A 24068-nucleotide genomic window follows, 5' to 3' on the forward strand; every position below is an offset into this window, starting at 1 on the left:
TAGTAACAAAAAGGTGTAACTTAACTAAAAAAAAGATGTCGTATTAATGAAGGTATAAAATGTTCAACAGATTACCTTGCCATCTAAAGGCACTGTCTGCAACTAAAGAATTAAGTTTACGTTGCTGGATATGTGTGTTTATAGTGTTCAAGTGTTTTATGAAACTGACCTTACCAACTAACTATTGATTATTTTTAATTGTCAACCCTTTTAAGGCCGGCGGCGGTAATAGGCACCCATAGTCAAAGGCCAACTGTTTAATAGTGACATGTCTGTTCAAGGCCAGGGCATTTCACAGCTGATGAGCATAATTTTAGAAAAATATTCATAGGAACGTTATTTTTTTTATCATAAACCAATATTTTTTATATATTTATTTAAAATTAAATTATCTTTTAACCCTCTTAGTGATAGAAGCCGCTCTAGCGACGTTCATTTGTTTAATATGAATGATAGAGGTCGATGCGTCGACGTTCAAACATGCCTTCGAATTCGTCATCGCTGCCCGGCTATCTTCGGTTAAATTCGGCCGTTATTTACTGCATTGTGTACAGAAACGTCTCCTCTTTCCTCTAGATCTGTCTCCAGATGAATTGTTAAAAGAATAATTAACAAATGGCTGGTATTTGTTACGACGTTGTGTTTTACTCGCGGCCGCTAACCGCCGCGCCGCTAACCTATGAGTTGTGTCGGCATGTTTTATCGGTGTTATTTCGTTTATTCCGATCGTAATACGTTCGAAATGGCGGATGATTTACGTTCACAAGATATTAGAAATGTTTTAGAAGAACAAATGAGTGATGTGAGTGACAGTGATATCAGTGCAGACAATTTTCCCGATGATTATAATTCAAATCCTGGTGCAGGCCATTTCCTCCAACGCTTACCAGGAAGACAAGAGCGGCTATGTATTGTATGTGGCTACACAAAAAAAGGGGAAGATCACGATTCTAGTGTCCAGGATGCAATTCTGGTGTTCATAGAGAGTGTTTCCATAAATTGGATCATTTTTGGAGACCAAAGTATCAAGGGAGGAAGACAAAGCATGATAGTAGTTGTGCCTAAGAGTGAATGGAAGGGTTTCTTCCATGTACATACTGTATATATTTCCATCACAACAGGTTTTTCAAGTAAAATATTGTACGAAAACTGTATATATTATTTATCTTCATGAAATTTAGAAAAAATTGGCTATCTTCGAATTTTTGTCTATTAAGTTTTATACTATGTGGTTTTTGTAGTAAAAAAAAATTATTTTTCAAAAAAGTTTTTTTTATTTTTGAGCAAGATTTAAGGGATATGTACAAAGGTAAGTAGTTTTATTTATTGCAAAATCGTTCTTTATGTTTTTATGAATATTATGGTATATAATATGTTGTATTTTCAATAAAATTAATAATTTTTATTATTTTTTAAGAAACCCCCAGCGAAACACTCCAAATGCACCTATCATTTGGATATATATCATAATAAACATATTCATCACTAGGAGGGTTAAGAAAAAAAAAATAAGTTTACCCCCAAACATTGAAAAAAAATAAAACTTACAAAAAAGAGTATTTTGGATTTTTGATTTTTTATGTTTCAGAAGATTTTAAAAATATTCAACTATTATAGAATCCTTTTAAACATATATATTTTCAAACTACAGCTAATTATGAGGAAAATTACAAATTTTCAAGTGCCTACCTTGATGTAACATTAAGTTGTAGAACATAAAATAAAATTCACCTATGTTAATGTTGGTCTAAAGTAAAGAAACACCACTACTGCCTGTGCTGTTTATCAGAGCATTTTCACTTATCGGTAATCTCTCCCGACGCCTTTTACTCATCTTAACTTTAAAACTCACAATATAATATAATACTGATACAAATATATTTAATTTTTAGCCATAAACAACAAATATAACCATAAACTAGACGTCCAAACAATTACGGCAACACAGAGTGCCGGTGTCAAACCAACTGTCTGTTACGTCATCTAAATGCATAGATATAAAATATAAACATTGGCAAAAGCGGCAGTGTCCATATATCCCTCTACACAAGTATATCATGTTTTGTGGCCTTTGGAAAATGAAACCAGCCAGTAAACGGGAAAAATGGACGGGTGCCTGTTACAGACGTCAGTTGCGAGCGCAATTCTGGCCTCGGGGGGCTATTACGGCCGCTGGCCTTAAAAGGGTTAATGCTTGACACTTGATCTACATTTTAATGTGTAATGACAAATAAAGGAATCTGAATCTGAATGTGGCTTAAGAGTTTTTAAATAAAAAATATTTATACTAATAGCAGTCTCCTACTGACTCAGTAAATTAAGTTATATTTTCTTACATTTACATCCAAAATAGCATTTTCAAGTGTCTTTGTTTTGTTCCCAAACACCATGTGTAATGTACAACTCACCACACGAAGGAACTCCTGCACATCATGCTGCATGAAGGAGTCGAGTGTTTCCCAGCCGAAGCTCTTGGTCAACTTCTTGGTGCCGACTGGCTTGTCACAGAACTGCAGCTCATGAAAGACCCTCTGTAGTGCTAGCGCAACGCTTTTACTACTGTCATCACTCTCTGTAGGCATCTTGTACACAGCCTATTCACACAGACAGATTCAATCAATGTGCCAACATCGGTAAAAACATTTAGAATTTGTTTCATCAGCTTGTAAATCAAACTTTTTATTTGGAAGTGTTCTCATCAAATAAGATCAAATTTCGGTAGACACGGACTGGTTTTTTTGTCACAACAATGCACCTGCAGATACATAACTATTACTCTTAGCCAATTTTGGCAGCAAAATATAGGTTAGTAACACTGCCTTACACACCTCAAGTAATCTGAGTACAGCTCTTGTCTGTTAAAGTAATTTCTAAAATTAGCTTTATCATGATCAGTTCGGGTGTGCATCTGTTTCTAACACATGACGACTTTACACTCATGCGAAGGAATATCCTTTCCACAAAGGCATTTGATGAGGGTATGCTTAACCAAAAAAGAAACAAGCATTAACATGTTAGGCAGGGACATGTTCTTTTAACACATCTTCCAATTAGAACCAACATGCCTTTTTTTTTGTACTGTTAAAAACTTAAAAACCGTCCCTTACAATGGAGAATTCTTCAAACATATTATCAAATTTACTATACGATCTTTAAGATGAACCTGGTCCATAATCCTGATTAAATTTTTTTTATTTAAGTTCATTGGTTGTATAGGAAAAAGGAAACCACTGTTTACAATAATTGACAGCTGTTTGAAGTAATTCATTATGCTCATTTGTCATGGCTAGCTGTTTCCTAACACTGAGTTTCTGTAAGTTTTTCTAGCAAAGGACCCATAAAACTGATGATTTAGTCTGCTTTCTAGCTTCTTGACCAATGTAACCATTACATCATAGTTTTAACCACTTTTGCCCCTTCATTTTGAAGTTTTTTTAACTCTTAAAGCCATGGCACATTACCAATAAAATGTAGGCTAAAACTGTTATAAACAATGAACAGAGTGGCCATTCAAAACTTCCTTTTCAAATTCCCGTTTTTCCCGGTCGAAAATTTTTTAGTTTCTAGTCCATTTTCAAATCAAATAAACAACTGTAATACTGTATTTACCCATTGAGCCGAGTGCATTAATGACGGTTTAATGTCACCAGCTGTATTTGCCGAATTTAGGTACGAGACTATGATTATGCTGGTATAAAAGGTTTGTTTGGTACAACCAACAAATAAACTAAATATTTTCATCTGAACTCTACTTTTAACTTTGTTTGAACTTTTGGGTAAAACATGCCTAAGAATACCAAGCTAGTTCAAAGGAATGCTGCTGGTATTCAGAAATGAATATATTTTTAAACTTTAAAAGTCCTATCCTCTACTTTCGCTTTCATATAATAGAAAAGGTAGCATACGAAATGAGCTGCAAAATATAATAAATTTCCATAAAATATATATGGATATACAGGGTGGCTGGTCATCAGAGTTACAACAATTTTTGGGTGAAATTACAAAGTAAATGAAGTGTAATGATGCATGTAAGAGGTTCCAAGTCAAAAAAATTGGCTTCAAAAAGAATTATTTTAATTTTTTCTAAAATAACTATGTTTTTAAACATATTACAGCAATTTCTCAACTACCTGTAAACGGATTTGAGTAAATGACGTAATTTTCGTATTCTACATTAAATTTTGAATAGGAATAAGTGAAAATTTTAAAGGATCAATAATAAAAACTCCATTGTTAATAGTTCCAAAGTTTAAAATTTAAGTATCTGTTAAAAATAAAAAAACATTGGTCTATTGTATTTTTCTACACCCTGTATACAAAAAGGTAGCTAAATATTTTAAAAACTGTGCCATTTTATAAGCTTTCCAACCATACACTACACTATTGAAGTTTGAATCTGAATATGTTTGTTTCAGTGGTTTGAATACAAGAAAACACAGGGAACTTAAAACTGCTCAAACTAACTAAAACAAAAATTTCACTGAATACATGCTTACTATTTGTTTAACACTTAGAGTGCTAATCCCGTAATTTTACGGAACGGCGAAACTTCCGAAGAATGCTAATCCCGTAGTTTTACGTGGTTGTCATTGCAATTGGTATTATATTACATAGTCCGTATTTAAACGGGTTTTGCCTACTCTACAATGTTATTTGGGTTTTTAGTAACACAATTCACCGCTAGAAAGCGTCAGATGTATTGTATGAGCTTAATGACAAAGCAACTTCGGTCGCGTTGTTTACGTGCCGCTGACGTGACGTTCGTTGCAGCCGGCAGTCGATGTCGCAATCATGGCTTCTAGCAGCTTGAACGACGTTGCGATCAGTGATGTATTAGATGAAGATAGTTTTATTGGTGTAGATAGTATTTTTGACGATTCTGACATTGATCCTGATTTAATGGAAGAAGATTAGACACATACTTCAGGTAAGAATAAGTAAGTCTATTTATCATATAAACATCAGTCTAAAAGTTTGGTTATGTTATTGTTTTCGTGAATCAAACTATAATTTGTATTATAATAAATTAACTTTATTCAACTAATATTTTATTCTTATGAAAAAATGAAAATATATTCATATTCTACATAGTATATCATTATGTTACAGATGCTGAAAACAGTGCTGACAGCGAAAGTGATGCCGACGCATCAATATGACGGCATAGTTTTTTTGTCAAAAAACTACAAAACATAAAAACATGATTTGTATTATTCAAAGGACAGTTTATATTTGTAAATGGGTCATTGTAAATAATTGTATATATGCTTAGTTTAATAAGTTAGATAAAAAAAAACTGTCTCAAAAAATAATTTTTTTTTCCAAAAATATATGTTTTTAAAAAACATTTTTTATGTGTAGTTTTTTTAAAAAACCACTAACAATCTCACGTTAAAAGAAAGACGAAAGTAAGCTGAAATAAGGGATGTAAGTATTTTTCTCATACCTTAAATACTTTTTTTTAAATAAATTTTTGAAAACCACCAAAAACGCCCAGCATTCTACAGAGTTACATGTCATTTAGGGCCAGCACTCAAAGTGTTAAAATCTTAACAAAATTTTTTTTGGACTTTTTTAACATGTTTAATTTGCATTCTGCCGATCAGTTGTTGTCCGCTAATAGGTGCAGCAGACTCTCGACAATGCGTCAAAATACATAGAAACTGCAAATTAGAATTTCAATATTGTTTGTTAAACTACAGTTACTTTTTAACTTTGTTATCTATTTATATTTTTTTATAATTATATAAAGTACAAAATTGTGTTAGCAATCTATAATTTGTGTACTGCCGATTACCTGTACACTAAATCCAATTTGGTCGTCCATCCAAATAGACTTATTGGGATTTGAAGCTTCCACACATCACTTGTTGTAATATTGCAAAATTACGATTTTGAATAGAATCACCATATGATGACAACAGGACTAAAAAGTAAATAAGCACACAAAAGGCTGTGGTTGAAGTTACAATGTGTTTGGAAGATTATAGTCAAGGACTACGAAAAACATGATGTAAGGCTCCTCATACATGTTTAACAGGCTCCTGTACTTGGTTTGAACAGTTCAAACCATCCGACCGATCATCACATGTGCAGGGAAGTCATTCTGATAAATAGTTGATCAGAGAAATTGATAGGATTTCCACCAGCCGTCATCCACCCAATGCGTCTCTGACAATGAAAACTGACGTGCACGGTAGACCCGGCCAGCTAGTAGTCTGCAGACTGGCGACACTATTAAGCTGCGTTTATATTGGCAACAAAAATTGCGAGCAGTAAGCGATGGGTGGAGCAGCAACTTAAAGAGCTACAGTTTAATGTTTGTATTATACATATGAAGAACACTTGAAACTAGCCACAACAGACATGAGCAGCAGAACGGTACAACATGGTGCTGCAGATTCACCGCCAATTCCGGATATTACTTTTTTCTCCTGCCACTCAGCCCTCATTCTGTCATTCTGTGCTTCATTTCGTATCCAAACACCCTCTTCTCAGCTTTACTTGATGTCGCAAATCCACTATTTTTTTCACCAAAAGTTGTCTTATCACGTCTGATAAATATCCAACTGACATTCTGGTGTCCTCAAAAACCAGATTGTATCTCTTATCAAACCACTTGTAACTGAACCAGATTGTAACCAAACTGAACTCCAAGCCTGATTATAAGATGAACATTGCACAATTTATGCCTGTACGATCTATCTAACACATGTCTTTTCAAAATGCTCTTTTCACTTAAGAACAGAGTTAGAAAATTTCGTCTAGAGATCCCATTTACGCGACTGAATAAAACTTAGAACACAAAAACACTGCTTGTATCGCGGCCACTGCCGCTCTGCCTCTTTACCGCTTACAGCATAACACTTGTACTGTGGCTGAAGCCTCAGATGATCGGTCGGCTGACTTTAATTGTTTAATGGATTGTTACGTATTTGGGGGTATTTTTACGACATAGGGGTAGAACTGACAAAGATAAACTCCACTATACTAACTTATTTACATTCAAATACATCTTGCTATCAAAAGGCATCACAAAAATAAAAGTTTTAAATATTGGTTTATGTGTTTGAATGTAAATAAGTGAATAAGTAGCCAATACAAGCTCCATTTTCAAAGTTCCACGACACTAGTAGAGGCAACCTTGGATCAACCGGCGCAGATGGGACTCACGAACATCTTTTGATTTTCATTCACTGTTTAACAGTCCACGTCGCGTAAAATAAGATGTTTCAAGATTAATCAGGTCTTAATTCTAAGAGCTGCTAAATTATTTCTTGATTTCCAAGTTCTTAGAGACAGAACAATTGTTTTTGAGGTTTTCCTGTTTCTACAGAAAGATTCCCGGCTTATTCCCAATGTGTTAAAATTCCCGTTTTCCAGCTGGGTGGCCACCCTGAATAAAACTATTCAGTTAAGTCAATGCAGGTTGTTATTGATGTTTGTACATTAGACAGACATAGAGTCTAAACTATGAGAGATACTTGTTTGTTGGTGATAGGTAGCTCACCTTGCGCAGTTGATTTGTGAAGTAAAGAGTCTGTAGAAGGGAGTTCATGTAGCAGGTAGCACCCTGGTTTTTCAGCCCTACATAGCCAGTGTGCTTCTTGGAGTCCCAGCTGACACCGTGAGGAGCATCTGCCACCACATGCACCTATTACAACAACAATACATCAGCCTTGACAAGAATCTCTCAACCAAAACTAGACATGGAAAAGTTTCAAAAATACTTCATTAACACATCAACCTCCAATATGGCTACATTAATTAAATCTCTAATCTCTGCTTTGCAAAATCACTACACCCACAAAGTGGTCCTGAACCACTAATTCCTAAGAAAGAGGAGACAACACCCTTCCTTGGGGGCACCCTTTCCGGGCCATAATTGTGGCTCGTGGGTGGAGCTTTGTTCTTATTTGACAACTTTTAAGAGGGCTACAATCCTTTTAACAGCATCAGAAGAAACTCCAAACATTTTGAGTGCTGCCTCTATGAATTGTTATGTTACTCTGTCAAGAGCTCCATTTTATTTCATTCTTTATTTGCATTCTTTGTTTGAAGATGCAAGGATTGTGAAGGAAACAGGATTTTTCTGGACATTTGCCATTGTTCAATGAAACAAGAAATCATTACGTTACAACAAAAATCATAAAAAATTACAAACTAATTATGTATTAGGTTAGTTCTTTACCTGAAGAAGAGATCAGATTGCAGATCTCGAAACGTAGTGTTACTGATTTGTTGTTTCATCGACTTGGGCACTTCCAATTTCCTAAGTAACTATTGATTGACTATCACAACAGACAGATGGCACGATATAAAAGACTATTATTTTGTTGAAATGGTTCATTGTTTACTAGTTTGCCACCAGTGTACTCAACAGTTACAGTAGAACCCCTCATATCCGGCCTTGATTTTACCGCACCTCGGTTTATCCGGCCACTTCCCGGAAGCCAATATCGAAATTTATTTACCACGGCTTGCAGACGCGCAGTTGCACGCACTAGTCTCCCACGACTCTTGCGTTATTTTGGTGTATCTATTTGTTTACATTTTCCTGTGTTGTCCTCAGTTGAGCTAATAGGTTTAACCTGTAAACAGTTCGTTGATTATTTCCAGTGCGGTTAGTACAGTACAGTACAATTGTTTTGTTTCGTCAAGTGCTGTGTACTGTAGGTTGGTTTATCCGGCCGAATCGTTATCCGGCCAGGGGCTCGGTCCCGTGGTGGCCGGATATGAGGGGTTCTACTGTAATTTCTTTTAGGTGAAAAATTCAATTTACGTAATTTTACATTATTAACCCTGAAACTGGCAGTGTTACCCATGTAAATACATTTTCAGTCATTTTAAGCTTTCTTTTTAAATTTGTATAAAATTGGAAATTAAACTAATGTATGTCATACTATATATAATTATTTTCATAAACACTCATGTTTTGAAGACACTTACAAAAATTTATTTGATTTATTTGTATTACATTATCAGATGCAAGTGAAAAAGTTAGATCAATTCCAAAAAATAAGAGGTATATGTAAATTGATGTTAATACAGTTTAATGTGAAGTCTTAGATCAAAATAATTATCAAACTTATAACTATATGACGATAACAGTTGAAAGAATTAAATGAAAACTAACTTCAATCACAAACTGTTTGTTCATGAATAAAGCTAGTTTTGAAACAAAACATTTGAAATATAAAATAATCTGCGATTATCGAAACAACTGCTTTGCACTTTACAAGCAGCAGTCATCAAAACAGAAGTTTTTACTGTAGTGTATGGGGCAACCAGTTCTAGGGTTAAAGGACTGACAGCAACATGTAAAACCATGCATGGATAATTTACCTCCAGTATGATGGTATCATCCTTGATGTACCCTTTATCTGGGTCCAACACATCATTCCAGGCCAGGAAATGGCTGAAGCCCCAGTCGTTCTCCTTGCAGTAAAACAAGTGTTGGATCTCTGCAAAAATACAAGTATTGTATAGTGTTGGGGTCAGCAATAATACTTGTCATATGATAAGTACTCATTAATGAGACAACACATTTATTTTACAACAGTTAGAATGAATCAACAAAAAATTAATGTTAAGCAATTTTACGATTACAAGATATCTTAACCCTTTTAATGCCAGACATTTTTTCAGTGACCATTCGAAAAATGCCAACCTGTTTTCAAAAAGTACATGCGAAGAATGCCAGGCCCTTTTTCCATAATTTGACAACTATTTTTTAAAAATGTATAACTTTTTTATTTATTGAAGAAAATTATCCATTGAGGTGTTGTTTTTTATGTCATAATGTGAAGTGTTTGAAACAAATGAGTATTACAATTTTTACAAATTTATATAATTTATATTTGTAAAAAACAAAAAAACAAAAACTTTAAAAAAATTAGTTTGAACATATAAAGGTACCTTTATTATTAGCCTTAACTAAAAAGTAGTTACTGGCAATTGTACTGTATTTAATTGTTAACACACACACCAAATTTGAAGAACTTGCCTTGAAAAAATAGTGAAGCTACAGCATTTTATTGAAAACCTTGTAAAGTCCACATTTTACAGTAAAATTCAGTAAGACATATTTTGGTCATTCAAAATCACTTTATTTACACGTGTTGTTTAACCCAATGTATAAAATTGTTTGTTGAAATAATAAAGAAAGTAGTTTACATAAAATTAAAATTAATTATTTACAATATAGGGTACATAATTTAAAATTTTTTAACACTTGTGTTTGCCGAAGCACAAAGTATGAATCCCCCTCTTTTACTCATGGTCAAAATCTATTTACAATAATCACAAAACTTATAATAATATAAGCAAACTGAAATAAACAAAAGAAAAGCACAAATAATTCCCATTAAAACATAACCTAGCAACAACGTATTACCACAGAAACCAGACGCTCACTGAATGATTGGACGTAAATGAGGTTGAAAACAGCTGATAACGTCATCACATGTTGAGTTTGTATCAATAGTAGTGTCTAGATACAGTATGCAAAGTTTAGTGACATTTAGTCAATAATTAAAACTACAATATAACAAAAACCGGACGAGCGCCCCCAGCGCACGTCGGCATTTTTCGTAAAACCTAATGACGTGCGCTCGCGGCGCACGTCGGTATTTCTCGAATAAACAGTGACGAGCGCTCGCGGCGCACGTCGGCATTAAAAGGGTTAAGAGGAATAGTGTGATGTACCCAACAACACAAGTACAGACAAAAACATGTTCTGAACTCAAGACACTGAATCGTAGCAGAGCAAGACTACTGACGTAATTTACAAATTAGAGACAGAACATGAACGTGACATTGTAGAACTAGAGCAAGGTGCAATACTAGATTAAATACCCAGGGTACATACAGCCATCATTCTCTAAGGGATAGAGGCCTCACATCCTGTCCCACTCCAAAATTAAGTGGCTAAAGGTCAGGCTTTGTAGGCCCAAGTACTTGTTTCTAATAAACTTTTCCTCTTAGGAGTAGCTTAATGAAGACCAACCATGCCTGACTTCATGTATCATTGATAAACCAACATACCAGATGTTGGTTTCAATTTTGAGTATCTGACTCGCCAACTGATATTTTTTGTAATAAATCTAATAACCCAGAGTGATTTTTTAAACCTTTCAAGTAAAAGGTACTTTTACTTTTATCCTTCCTTCTGGTGCACTCTGCACTATAATTAATACAACAACTAGCAAGTTAAAAGAATCATCTGCACTACAAGACAGTAATTATAGAGTCTGGACATTAAAAAACACAAGAGTGCATCTGTTCCATTATCTACAATGCTTGCATTTTATTTCTGATACACTTTACATCAAAATAACAATACATTCATAAGCATTACCATGTAAAAAGTTAAGAAATCTCAAAATTTATGAATTCTGTACTTTGTGTATTGCATAAATAGCACTGTTTGTAAGACTAAACCATAAACTGTTCCCTATATATAGTAAATTTAGTTTAAAAAATCAGAATGAGACTTGATTCAGAGAGTTTAATTATGTTTCCTCTCAAAACAATGCGTAAATACAAATGTTTGGGGGAAAGAGCACAAAAAGGATGTAACAAAGATCTTGTATTTAGCCTTCTTATAGTCGTCTTTGGCTGGTAATCTGTTATAGTAAATCTTGTATGCTTTCCTTAACGTCTTTTGTTTGACGAACATCAAAATAAGTGCATAATACACAGTTGACCAGTTGGCCTGGCATGTGAATTAATCTTCCGATCATATGTTAGTTTGGTTATTTAAACTCATATGTGACAGTTACGGCCAAATACAAAATAATTGAATCGGAAAAAGTGAGCGCTCTGTGGTGTGTAATGGTAGCACATTCACCCGGCAAGTGAGAGATCCGGGTTCGACTCCCGGTGGAGCAAGTACTTTTTGTGATTCAATGTTTATTGCAATTAAATAAGGCTATTGCCATTTATACAATTTAATGTAAATAAAATTCGTTTGACAGGTATTTGGTCTTCCGATCATATGTTAGTTTGGTTATTTAAACGCATATGTGACAGTTACGGCCAAATACAAAATAATTGAATCGGAAAAAGTGAGTGCTCTGTGGTGTAATGGTAGCACATTCACCCGGCAAGTGAGAGATCTGGGTTCGACTCCCGGCGGAGCAAGTACTTTTTGTGATTCAATGTTTATTGCAATTAAATAAGGCTATTGCCATTTATACAATTTAATGTATATATATATATATATATATATATATATATATATATATATATATATATATATATATGTATTATATGTAAATGTGTACAAATAATATATGTGTGTGCGTAAATTATTGCACTAGTTTTCTGATATATTCCTGTAATGAATAAAATTCAGTATATCAATATTGCTTCAGTACTACAGTTTGGCAACACAGGGTGAAAGTTCCCATATCACCTTGGCACACTGCCTAACTCCAGAATTAACTGTTATCAACACACCTCAACCCTAACTACACACTGCTGAATGCCTACTACAAAAACGTATATGCACAAATATAAAATTGATAAAATGTCCTTATCTAAACCAATCAAAATAGAGAATAAAAATAATGCAGTGGCAACTTCATATGTAATTTAAAAGAAAACTGAAAAACAACAACATTCTGTTCAAATGACCAGGTAAAACTTTTGTGATAGTTTGTTATTGACCGTCAGAGTGTAGTAGCAATTAAACATCACTATCGTGGGTTAGTAGTAGTTCAACTAAACACTACTAGTGGCTAATGTGTACCATCCTACTGCTGCCAGGCGTCTTGTAGCCCAGCAGCTGTTTGGAACATGATAACACGAGCGTGGCAGTTGAACACAAAGTGGGATAGCCCTCGTTAACATGGGCATAGCATTATGAGGTTAAAGAAAGAAGTAACAGAGAAAAGTTTTATTAACTACTGTATACATCATTTGAAATAAACATAGAATGGGAGAGGAAATAAATAAGAAAAGAAACACTTGCAATATTGACCCCTTTTAAACCACCCAACTGACCTGGTAATGGGTTGGGTAAAGAGTTCTTTCTTTATGCAGGCCTCACAGATATGATTCTAAGTGAAACAGAATCCAAGTGAAGTAGAATCCACTACAGCTTTTTGCAAAGCAAAATCCATATATGCTGTTCAGGCTGATGCATTTGTACTGATCCTTGGTTAAATTTAGTTGTGAAGTCCTTTATGTTATCAAATTGCATTACATACTTTGTACATAACTAATTTCTACCGTTGCTATTAAAAATATTCTAAGCCGTAGCAAAATCGGTATGGAAAACCGATGTAGCAACTGGGGTAGACAATGCAATTTTTATAACTTGACTAACATTAAAGCAGAAATGGTGCAAGCCAGAGAGTGGACCCTAGGTTAAATATGGTGGATTCTAATATGGGAACAAAAAACATGTTTGGGCAGCCATAACCATTGCTGGCCTGGAAAAAACATGATGATCTGGTGATCTCAATTTTCCTTTCGCAAACACAAAATAGCAGGATAGTAAAGACATAAGAGCTCCGCTGATTCTTATGCTTCTCCAAAGTCTGCATTCACCAGTCTGTCTTAAACCCACCCTTATCAGATATTTCTGAAATAGCCATGTCATGGTAACATTCCAGTACTGGAGCAGCTCTCATCAAAATAGTCCAATGGTGAATGGTGCATCTGAATCTCCCCACTACACTCCGCACCATACACTGATGCCAGTTTCAGCTGTATGTATAAAATGTTACTGATCTCATCATCTGTAGCAATAAACAAACAACATCGGTTGTTACCGTAAATAAATGTATGCACATTTGTTTGCATTCATGTTTTGCTAACAACATACAAATCAAACAGCTATGTCATAGGGAAAATAACTGGTGGTCAGCAGCGATATGCCAATACCACATCAAATGTTATTGGACTACGTTGAAGCAGGCTGTACTAGTTGCACATCGTCCTTGCTTAGGAGCCAAATCAATCCTTATAAGGTGAGATAACACATTTTTGATCGCCTGAGTCCTCAAGCCTTTTCCCACATTTCAGGTCTGATCATATTTCTCAGACATTTACAAGAGCTTTACTGTAGGAGAGAGAAGGCTACTCTGTAACCTGGCTCTGGCAACACCAAATAGCTTTCAAAACCCCATCTTCCCCAGGCTTTTTTATTATGATGCATAGTGTAAATTATAACAAATGATAAATTATTGAATTCTTACTAAAAATTCCACTGCCTTTCTGATTGGACGACAATAAAAGTACAATTTTACTTTTTACCTAGGCAAACTGTTCAACTTTGTACAGTTATGACTTTTATTTAAAATCTAATAAGTACATAAGAGTCTTTGGATCTATTCAAAAAGTTCATGTTTTCACCACTAGATTGCATAAGGTGCAGGAAACATATTTTGCAATAGTCAAGCAGTCTTAGAAGAGATAGAGTCATACATTTACTGCTTAGTGATAAAATTTAAGTTCAATTCTTGTCTTAACAATGACCAGCATTATATAATGAATTATTAGTCTAACAAGCTACATTAAGTTAGATTATTGTAGTTAATTTGTTTGTATTTTAATTAATAAATCTAGATTTTAACATTAGAATATAAGTAAATATATTTGTGAATATACATATAATGTATATTTCATTATGAAGGTTTACTTTTTGGTGAACTTTTATCCAAGAGCTGAAACGAAATTATATAATATTCTTTCTAGCTTAGTCAAAAAAAGTAAGATTTCATGTGGTTCTCTCCTTGAAATATTGAACTAAAGATGCATTATTAGATTTCACGATTCATTTGTAAACACAAATGGTACAATGACCTTTATTGATGGTGATTTTTTAAATATGTCCTCCATTTCAAAGATGTACTCGTTACTAAAACAAATACAGTAATGTAAACTTTACTTACTTCTGCAGAAAGTGTTGATGCCCTCTCCCTCTTTCTGCGCAATAAGTGTCAGTTCTGCGTTTGCATAGCAGCTCCACGTAGAACTCTCCGACTCTCCGTTACACTACACAAAACATTATATTAGATCAGAACTTATTACTTACTGTGCTGAAGTAATTGATATTGATGCAATTGTCAGTTTTTATGGGGTTAAAAAAGCTCCAAATATAATTAAAGGCGTTCCTTACATAATCTTTCTAACCTATTTCAAAATAACAGCAAATCATTTTTGATTCTGTCTAAATATAGACTGTGTTAAAAGAGTAACTCTCTACTATTACTGTACACTTTAAATTGTTTAGTGTTGAAATACATTATAAAATGAATCAATTTAACTATACTTCATAATATTTTAAGCGTCACATAAACTTAAATAAGTGCAATAAACTAAAAAATAAGTGCAAACTTACAAAGTAATATATAAAATATTTTATCCTCATCCAACATTTAAAACTATGTGATCTTACACTATTCCATGTTAAATTTGTAACAACTTGAAAATGTTGTATATGACATAAAAGGAGAGGAATAAGCAAACTTCAAAAGAATCCACACAAACGCATCCTAATATAAGGAAGACTAACAATGATAATGACACTAATGATTTGGAAGGTCACAATCTTATTTCATGTTTTTACTTAATTTTATAACAATTGATAATTTACTCAGGATCTCTGAAAGATTCTTTTAGTAATCAAGTCCAATCTGAATCAATGATATAACAATTTATTCTTAACTTTTAATAATAACTTTCTAAGAACTAATCACTTTTTAATAAGAACTGTATAGAGGTTGAGTCGCTCACATCTCTGAGTTTTATTTTTAGAAACTATATAGAGGAATGTTTCTTGCTTTTCACCAGAAGTGCGGGGTGGGTGAAAAACATGAAGGCACCTCCAAAGCCCTCGCTGTTGGCCAGAGGCAATTTCTGATTGGTACTTTTCTGTGCTGAGAGCACACTGTGTGATTTTGCACGGAACAAGTAACAATCACAAATATCCTTGGTCATAAGTATGGGCCTTGGTGGTTCCGTCTGGGAAAAACCACTTGAAACAGAATACCTAGATTCTAGCTCAGACCATGTACAGTGTTGCCAGAAAGTTTAGGGACACCCCACATAAAGTGATATACTACTTGTGTCCCTATACTAACAGCAGATTGGCTAACTCTATATATTTCCCCATTAACACAGTGAAAAAGAAGTATTTTGGTGTGACTTTCATTATTTTATGTATAAAATCTTTTTTTGGAAATGAAAAACTGATAACTTTTGTGCGTTATAGCGCTCGAACTATGAGAGTGGTGGGCAATCCACGCACACCAGCTTGTTCCTCACAAAACAGAGGAAGGGATATTGATGCGCACGCACTCCTTTTTCATCATTTGCTTTGTTGCCGTCAGCTACAAACATCGCCATTTCCGTGTTTAAAAAAAAAAATAAAGGAACTTTGAGCGATCACTAAACTGTGAGTTATTTTTTTCTAGTTGCCACAATAGCATTTATTTACTCCATATCTTATGTTAAAACAACGTACCAATTATTAAGACGATTGGACATTTATTTTAGAAGTTATAAATTTTAATGTTTCAAAAAAACAGGTGTTTCCTCCAAAATTTTAAAATTACAAAAAAGTTCATATTTTGAAAGATTTTATACATAAAATAATGAGTCACACCAAAATACTTCTTTTTCACTGCGTTAATGGGGAAATATATAGAGTTAGCCAATCTGCTGTTAGTATAGGGACACAAGTAGTATATCACTTTATGTGGGGTGTCCCTAAACTTTCTGGCAACACTGTAAGTACTTCAACTTCAATGGGTATTGCAGTGTTTAATTAAATAAGATAAGGTTAAAAGTGCAATCTCCTTAAGTCAGCAGACCGCTTTATGTCGGATCTCCAGGTAACCCGGATCAGTTTAGAAAAAATTTTAATTAGCTTTTTGTCATTCGCTCAAACTGCAAAGCGTGGAACGGATGTTTATTTATCAGTAGACTGTTCATAAAACTCAATAATTACATGTATTGCAACTTGTTGCGATAAAAATGCTGATAACAGGGAGGATACTTACAAAAAAACACTGAACATATCGCAGTTATAAGCCATGCAGAAGCAGCATCTCATTTGGGCGAGTTAATGGTTTATTTTGAGCAAAAAGAAGAGACAACACCGGCCAAGCTTCTTATGTGGAAAAGGATGCACGACAACACGGCACGAAAAAGGCATTCAAAGCTAACACAACTCAAACTAACAAAATTCTTTCAAACAAAATTAAACAGTACTTTATTATACTTTACTGTGATATGTACTTTAAGTGTTTTTCTGCAATAAACAAATAGCGTATTGTTTGTATGTGATCTTCTTATTTTTTCAAGATTCTCTGTTTAACCCGGATTTTCATTACGTCGGATCGGCTGTGGTTCTAGCTAGTCTGACTTAACGAGGTTGCCCTGTACTACAAATAGTATAATATGAAGGGTGTACTACTTTGCTTCATTCACATTTTTCAAACTACTATGTTTAATTAATAATATAAATCAAATGTTTGTAAAAAAGTTAGATCACAGAAAATTAAGAGTATAAGTACTAACATTAAATGAAATTCCAAAAACAGATATTTGCACTGAAATAATAATTTATTGAGTAAGATAACAATACTGTCCAATATAATAGAATGAAATAAAAATATTAATCTGGTATAATTAATCTAAACAATGAATATTATATAACCGTACTACTCAGAAATATGGACCATTACACTTAGGCTAATAGTTTTAAAACTTGATTTTTCACAGCTCTTAATTTTTAAGTTTATAACTTCCACATATGTTGCAACAGAGGATAATGTGTTGGCTAGGCCAAGTATAGGCCAATGATGTAAGGACAGTATTGATTGCGCTTGGTGGTCTTCCCATTCATCCCGTCTCTACAGTTAATCCTTTCAACAGTTCGCCTCCAACCTCAACTGTGTGTCAGACAGGTTGTTGCACATCCACATTTCACTTATATGCTGGCTATATTTGTTCTTGACTGGGATATTATTAGACTACATGATCTGTTTAAGTAATATACTTGACTAGTTGATATGTTAGTCTTTAATACAAAAAGAAATGGGAATGACCGCTATGCACTGAACATAAGATAGGCCAATCCATTTCAAATCACCCAGTCAGCATTGCTCAAAATTTTTTTATTTTCCTAATTTTTTATCGTGGATGTGCAGACAAAATTCAAATTTAAAAAAAGTTACAAGCCATATTTTTAATTTGGTAACCATTTTAAAAATGGTAATTTGAAAAATAGTAAAAAACATGGTTTACAGAAAATTTAATAGCTAACAAATTTAATTGTATAAAAAAAGGATTCATTCTCCAGACTACTATGCTGTTAGTAGTATTATGAACGTGCTCAAAAGAGAACAAAAATTCCGAGTTTGACTGACTTTTTTGCATTATATGGAAATGAAAATAATGTCTTTTTGAAGGTTACTTCAAGCTGAACACACTATAATAACACTGGTTTCTAAATTACTCTGATATCTTTAAAAATTACTTTACATTAATTTCCAACAAACCCTGTTTGTTCATTACATTTACTAAACAATCATATTATAAATGGCTGCTAAATAAAAAATATGGCTGACAAATTTTTTCAAACTGATTTTTTTGAATTTCTACCATTGGGGAATCTATGACAAAAGGATCAGGAAAATTTAAAATGTTTTTCAACAAATTATATATATATATATATATATATATATATTGGTTGATTTGAAATTGATTTACCCAGACAACAATATAAGGCGTGCTAAACAAATCCACCTAAACTACAATTACACCATTAAATTAAATTAATTAGTTTAAATTTGTTAACTACTTTTTTAACTTTGGTTTTCTTATGAAGTAAAATAATCAAACCATAAAAAATAAATACAAATGACACCAGTATTTTTTACAACATAAAAGCAACAAATTTTCCAGCCACACACAAAAAAAAACTGTTGAATAAAATGTTATGAGGGCGGGACTTTCACGGCTATGGTGTCAGGGCGTTTTTCAATTCAGTGGCTATCCAGCTGTATTTGTGAGAGGTTACTGTAGCTCCTTGTTGTTTTACAACAGCAGTTTAAAATGTGTGACACAATTTAAAATCCCGTGAATTGTGAAGTGCGATTGGTAAAACGGTTTTTGTTGTCCAAGCTCAATAAACCAATTGAGATTTATTACCAACTCTGTGAAGTTTATGAGAACGATGTGATTACTGAAGGTGGAGTGCATCAGTGGTGCATTAGATTTAAAAATGGCCAAACTAATAAGCATGATGACAAAAGAAGAGGACGGCCAAGCATTGTGATCGATGAAATTGTCTCTAAAGTCGATGAGAAGATTAAAGAAGACCGTCGATTCACAATAACATAACTTTCAATTAGTTTTGCTTAAATTTCAATGAGTTTGTTACACAAAGTTGTTGTGCAGAAGTTAGGTTACCATAAAATTTTTGCAAGATGGGTGCCAAAAATCTTAACAAAAACCCATACAAATCTATGGCAGCTTGATTTGACATTTTTTAACACTTACAAAAAAAATGGTGACTTTGCTACTCGATTATATCAGTACAGGAGACTAATAGTTCTGGATGCTTTTAAGTAGGAGTTCTTTCCACATCTGCCTTTCAGTCAGGACTTTGCACCCAGCGACTACCACTTAATTACAGCAATGGAATCCTGACTTACGACGCATAGCTTTGATGACGACGTGGAAATGCGGGAGGGTGTGACTACCTGGTTAAAGTCCCAGGCGGCAGAATTTTATAACACTGGAATTTCAAAACTAGTTCACCCCTATGATAAGTGCCTACATTTTTATGGGTACTATGTTGAAAAATAGTATTTTAGTCTCACTTCCAAATGTATATAATACAATTTTATTGTTTTGCTTTATTTTTATTAAAACGTAATCCACTTTCTCAATATCCCTTGTATATTACGATTTTTTCCTTGTACTTTGTTTTTTGTTTATATCAAATCATAATCTACTTTCTAGATAGCCCTCAGATATATGCCTAAATGTCACAATTAAAGTAAAATGGGTTGTAATTTATCACTAAAATGCACCAATTGAAGAATAGCAGATCACAAAAACATAGGAGACAAAACACTACCTAAATGGCACATCAGACAAAAACTATTGAGAATGAAATTTCTAATAAAGGGTGATTTTTTTATTGGTGCGGTTTTTAAAACTAAATAAAAAAATGAAAAACAACCTGCATTGACATAAAAATGCATTTATTTGAACTACAGTGTCATGACATTAACGTTTAAAAATGATTTCTGGCATATGGGCTCCATTTCGTTCGCGTAGAAAGCCCAATCGAGAAGTCCAATTTTCGAATACTCTTTCCAGCAGCTGTGGTTGAATTCCGCCAATAACTCGACGAATGTTAGCTTCCAAGTCATTTAAACTTTGTGGCTTGTCAGCGTATACTTGAGACTTAACATATCCCCACAGAAAGTAGTCTGTTGGCGTGATATCACACGACCGTGGGGGCCAGTTGACACTACCTCTAAATGAGATGATACGTTCACCAAATGTTTCTGCCAAGAGGCCAATTGTGTCGTTTGCCATGTGGCACGTCGCGCCGTCTTGTTGGAACCAGACATTTTTTAAATCCACTTCAAGTTCGTTTAGCTGAGGAAAGAAAAAGTCCCGTAACATTGCCCGATAGCGTTGACCATTTACCGTAACAGTCTGGCCAGCATTGTCTTTAAAAAAATAAGGGCCAATAACACCACCTGCCCAAATGGCGCACCAAACGGTAAGGTTTTGTGGATGAAGGGGCATACCAACAAATTCTTTTGGGTTTTCATCACTCCAAATCCGACAATTCTGTTTGTTGACAAAGCCACATAACCAGAAATGAGCCTCATCACTGAAAAAAATCTTGCCTGCGGAAGCTGGGTCACGTGTTATCTTATGTTGAGCCCATTCAACGAAATCAAGAAGCTTGCGATAGTCTAATCGTTTCAGTTCTTGCACCAACTGAATCTTGTATGGATATAGGCGTAGATCCTTCCGTAAAATATTCCATAGAGTTGAGTAGCAGATCACTAATTGCTGCGCACGATGACGAATCGACACACTTGGATCCTCTTCAACACTATGAGCAACAGCATCAACAGCCTCTTCGGTCCTTACTGTGCGGCGTCTCTGCCGATGCTTGTCAACAAGAGTGTGGGTATTACGAAAACGATTAACCAAAGCTCAAATACCTGACTCTGATGGACGATTATGAGGTCCGTAAATCGGACGAAGAGCTCGGTAAGTTGCCCGAACTGAACTGCGGTTTTCAAAATAAATTTGCACTATTCGCAAACGCTCTTCTTTTGTAAGTCTGTTCATGGTTACTATACAATAATACGCACTAGACCAGGGCTGCCCAACCTACGGCCCGCGAGTCAGTTTTATGTGGCCCGCCTTGTTTCCAAAACCAACCAAATTTGTTTACAAGGATTTAAAATATTAAATAAATACAAATTTTGAGAACCAAGCAGTCCAGCCGATTTCACGTAGAACGGAGCCATACTCATTTGGTGGAGTATGAGTGTTGAAAGAAGTAAAGTAGTTGCAGACAGATTTCACTGACTACGGTGGTGGCTGCCGGCTGGCGAATGGAGAGCGCGTAAAGCACGGCACAGCGCGCGGTGCGGCGACGTAACCCCTGCCCAACTCAAGGTCATCACTCGCCACGTGACTTGTTGTTTTTCCACTACCTCCCCACCCCACCACTGCAATCCTAGTGCTAGTGCTACTGCCCGTGTGTCTCTATGCAGACAAGAGTGTTTGTGGTGTCAGTCCTTTACGTGTTGAATACTGCAGCAGTTGAATTTTAATAATAGTGCGAATTATTTAAAAACATTATATCGCAATGTGTTAGTACCAAAAAGAGGAAGATTGACAATGAATGTCGTATTTTTTAATGAGATGTGGAGTGAGCAATATTTTGTTGTGAATAACAGAAACAGTGCCTTGTGCCTTATTTCACTTATTTTGTAACGAATCAATAGCGGTGTTTAAAGGAGTACAACATCAGAATGCATTTTGACACGAAAAACGGACAAAGTAAATATGCTCAGCTTTCAGGTAAACTTAGAATAGAAAAAGTAGATGCTATGAAAGCATCTTTGTCATCACAGAGAAATATATGTACTAAACGTAATGATGAAAATGAGTTTTGTTGTAAGAGCAAGCTACAAAAATTGCTCAAATTTAGCTAAGGAAGGTAAACCGTTTAGTGATGGTGAAATAGTCAAAAGTTGTATTTTGAAAGCTGTTGAAGAGCTTTGTCCTGACAAACTTTCTTTGGTAGGCTCTATTAGTCTGTCTCGTAACACCATGACTCGCCGAACCGAAGATATCGGCAAAGACGTCTACAATCAATTAATGTTAGCCTGTGAAAAGTTGAATGATTTTCAATAATTGCTTTGGATGAATCCACGGATAACTGTGATGCATCTCAGATTCTACTGTTTGTAAGAGGTGTAAATAGTGAATTTCAAATTACCGAAGAACTGGCTGGAGTTCATTCAATGAAAACTACTGTAACTGGTGTGGAAATATTTTCTAAAATTAAGGAAACTATTTTAGGTCTCGGACTTGATTTTACAAAATTAAAAGGAGTGACTACAGATGGAGGTAAAAACATGAGTGGTACCAAAACAGGAGTAGTTGGAAACGTAAACAAAGCAGTGGAAGGCAACTAGTGGAGAGAAACCCACCATACTACATTGTATCATCCATCAGCAGGCTTTGTGTGGAAAAAATTTGAAAATATCAGAAGTTGATGGACATTGTTGTGAAGACAGTAAACTACATACGGTCGTCCTCCCAAAAACACCGCCAGTTCAAGGCATTTTTGTCAGAAATAGACAGTAACTACCCAGACGTGCGCTACCATTGTGAGGTCCGATGGCTTAGTAGAGGTAAAGTTTTACAACGTTTTTTTGAACTTCATGAAGCAATAGATATTTTTATGATAGAACAAGGTCATCAAGAGCCAGTACTTTCTAATCCTGTGTGGTTGTGGAAGTTAGCATTTTTAGTTGACATCACAGTGCATATCAACTGTTTAAACTTAAAACTACAGGACCTAATTCTCTTGTTACCGATGCATACCATCACGTAAATGCTTTTAGAAAAAACTGGCCTCTTTGAGAAGCAGCTAAGTAATAATAATTTAGACCACTTTTGAAACATGTCAAAAATTTGTATCTGAAGCTAGTGTGCCGTTCCCTTCTGAGTTCGCTGCTAAGGTCGTCAGTCCAATTGAGCCAGCAATTTAACAAAAGATTTGAAGATTTTGACAAAGAGTGTGGTAGAATCAACATGTTTCAAATCCATTCAAGTGTGATATTGATACTGTGCCTCCATCCCTTCAACTTGAAATTATTGACCTAACAACAATGAAACGCACAAGGAAAATTATCCTTAAAAGAGGCGATCTGTTGTCTTTCTATAGTGCTTTGCCGGAAGAAGATTTCAAGAACATGAAGAAGTTTGCTCGAACCATGGTTTCGTTGTTCGGTTCGACTTATGTATGTGAGCAGGCTTTTTCCAAGATGAACTTTATCAAATCAAAATTTCGGTCCATCCCTTAAAGATGAACATATTTAAAATCTTTATTAATGATTGGGACCACTAAGTTTGAGCCTAAGTGGAAAGATTATTCTCAGCACTAAGCAATTCCAAGGATCTCATTGAACTTTTTGTCAATACCGGTATTTTGATTTTAAAATATGTAAAACAAAACAACCCCACTTTTTGTTATTTATGGTGGTAATTTGTATATCCTAGTATCCTAGTAGGATTAATTAAAAATCAATGTATTCAATTTATTGGTGACTATTTTATTGTACCCTCAGAATTAGAGCAAACATCCAAAAGTCTGGGTTTATATTTATTTCTACTAAAAGAACCTAAAAACAAAATATATTAAACCTTACCTAACAACTAATAAATAATAAGAAATTACAATAATCAGGAAACAAGGGGCCAAATAAACCTTAAAACTCATATTTTGGCACAATATTTCTGGAACAAACCCCAGGCAATAAGTTTTGTTTGGG

The 24068-nt window shown here is 34.5% G+C and overlaps 1 protein-coding gene across 3 annotated transcripts in view; it reads right to left on the bottom strand.

Moving 5' to 3' along the window:
• The window catches only part of LOC124354487 (ubiquitin carboxyl-terminal hydrolase 7), a 191287-nt gene that overhangs the window by 115752 nt on the left and 51467 nt on the right, over positions 1–24068 (bottom strand). For all 3 annotated transcript variants that reach the window (XM_046804985.1, XM_046804983.1, XM_046804984.1), the window contains exons 4-7: positions 14904–15006; positions 9346–9464; positions 7511–7654; positions 2409–2594 (exon numbers count right to left, since the gene is read on the bottom strand). In XM_046804985.1, coding sequence (XP_046660941.1) covers positions 2409–2594; positions 7511–7654; positions 9346–9464; positions 14904–15006 — 552 coding nt within the window. The remainder of the gene's footprint in view (positions 1–2408; positions 2595–7510; positions 7655–9345; positions 9465–14903; positions 15007–24068) is intronic.

Source organism: Homalodisca vitripennis, chromosome 2 (genome assembly GCF_021130785.1).
Source record: "Homalodisca vitripennis isolate AUS2020 chromosome 2, UT_GWSS_2.1, whole genome shotgun sequence".
NCBI lineage: Eukaryota > Metazoa > Arthropoda > Insecta > Hemiptera > Cicadellidae > Homalodisca > Homalodisca vitripennis.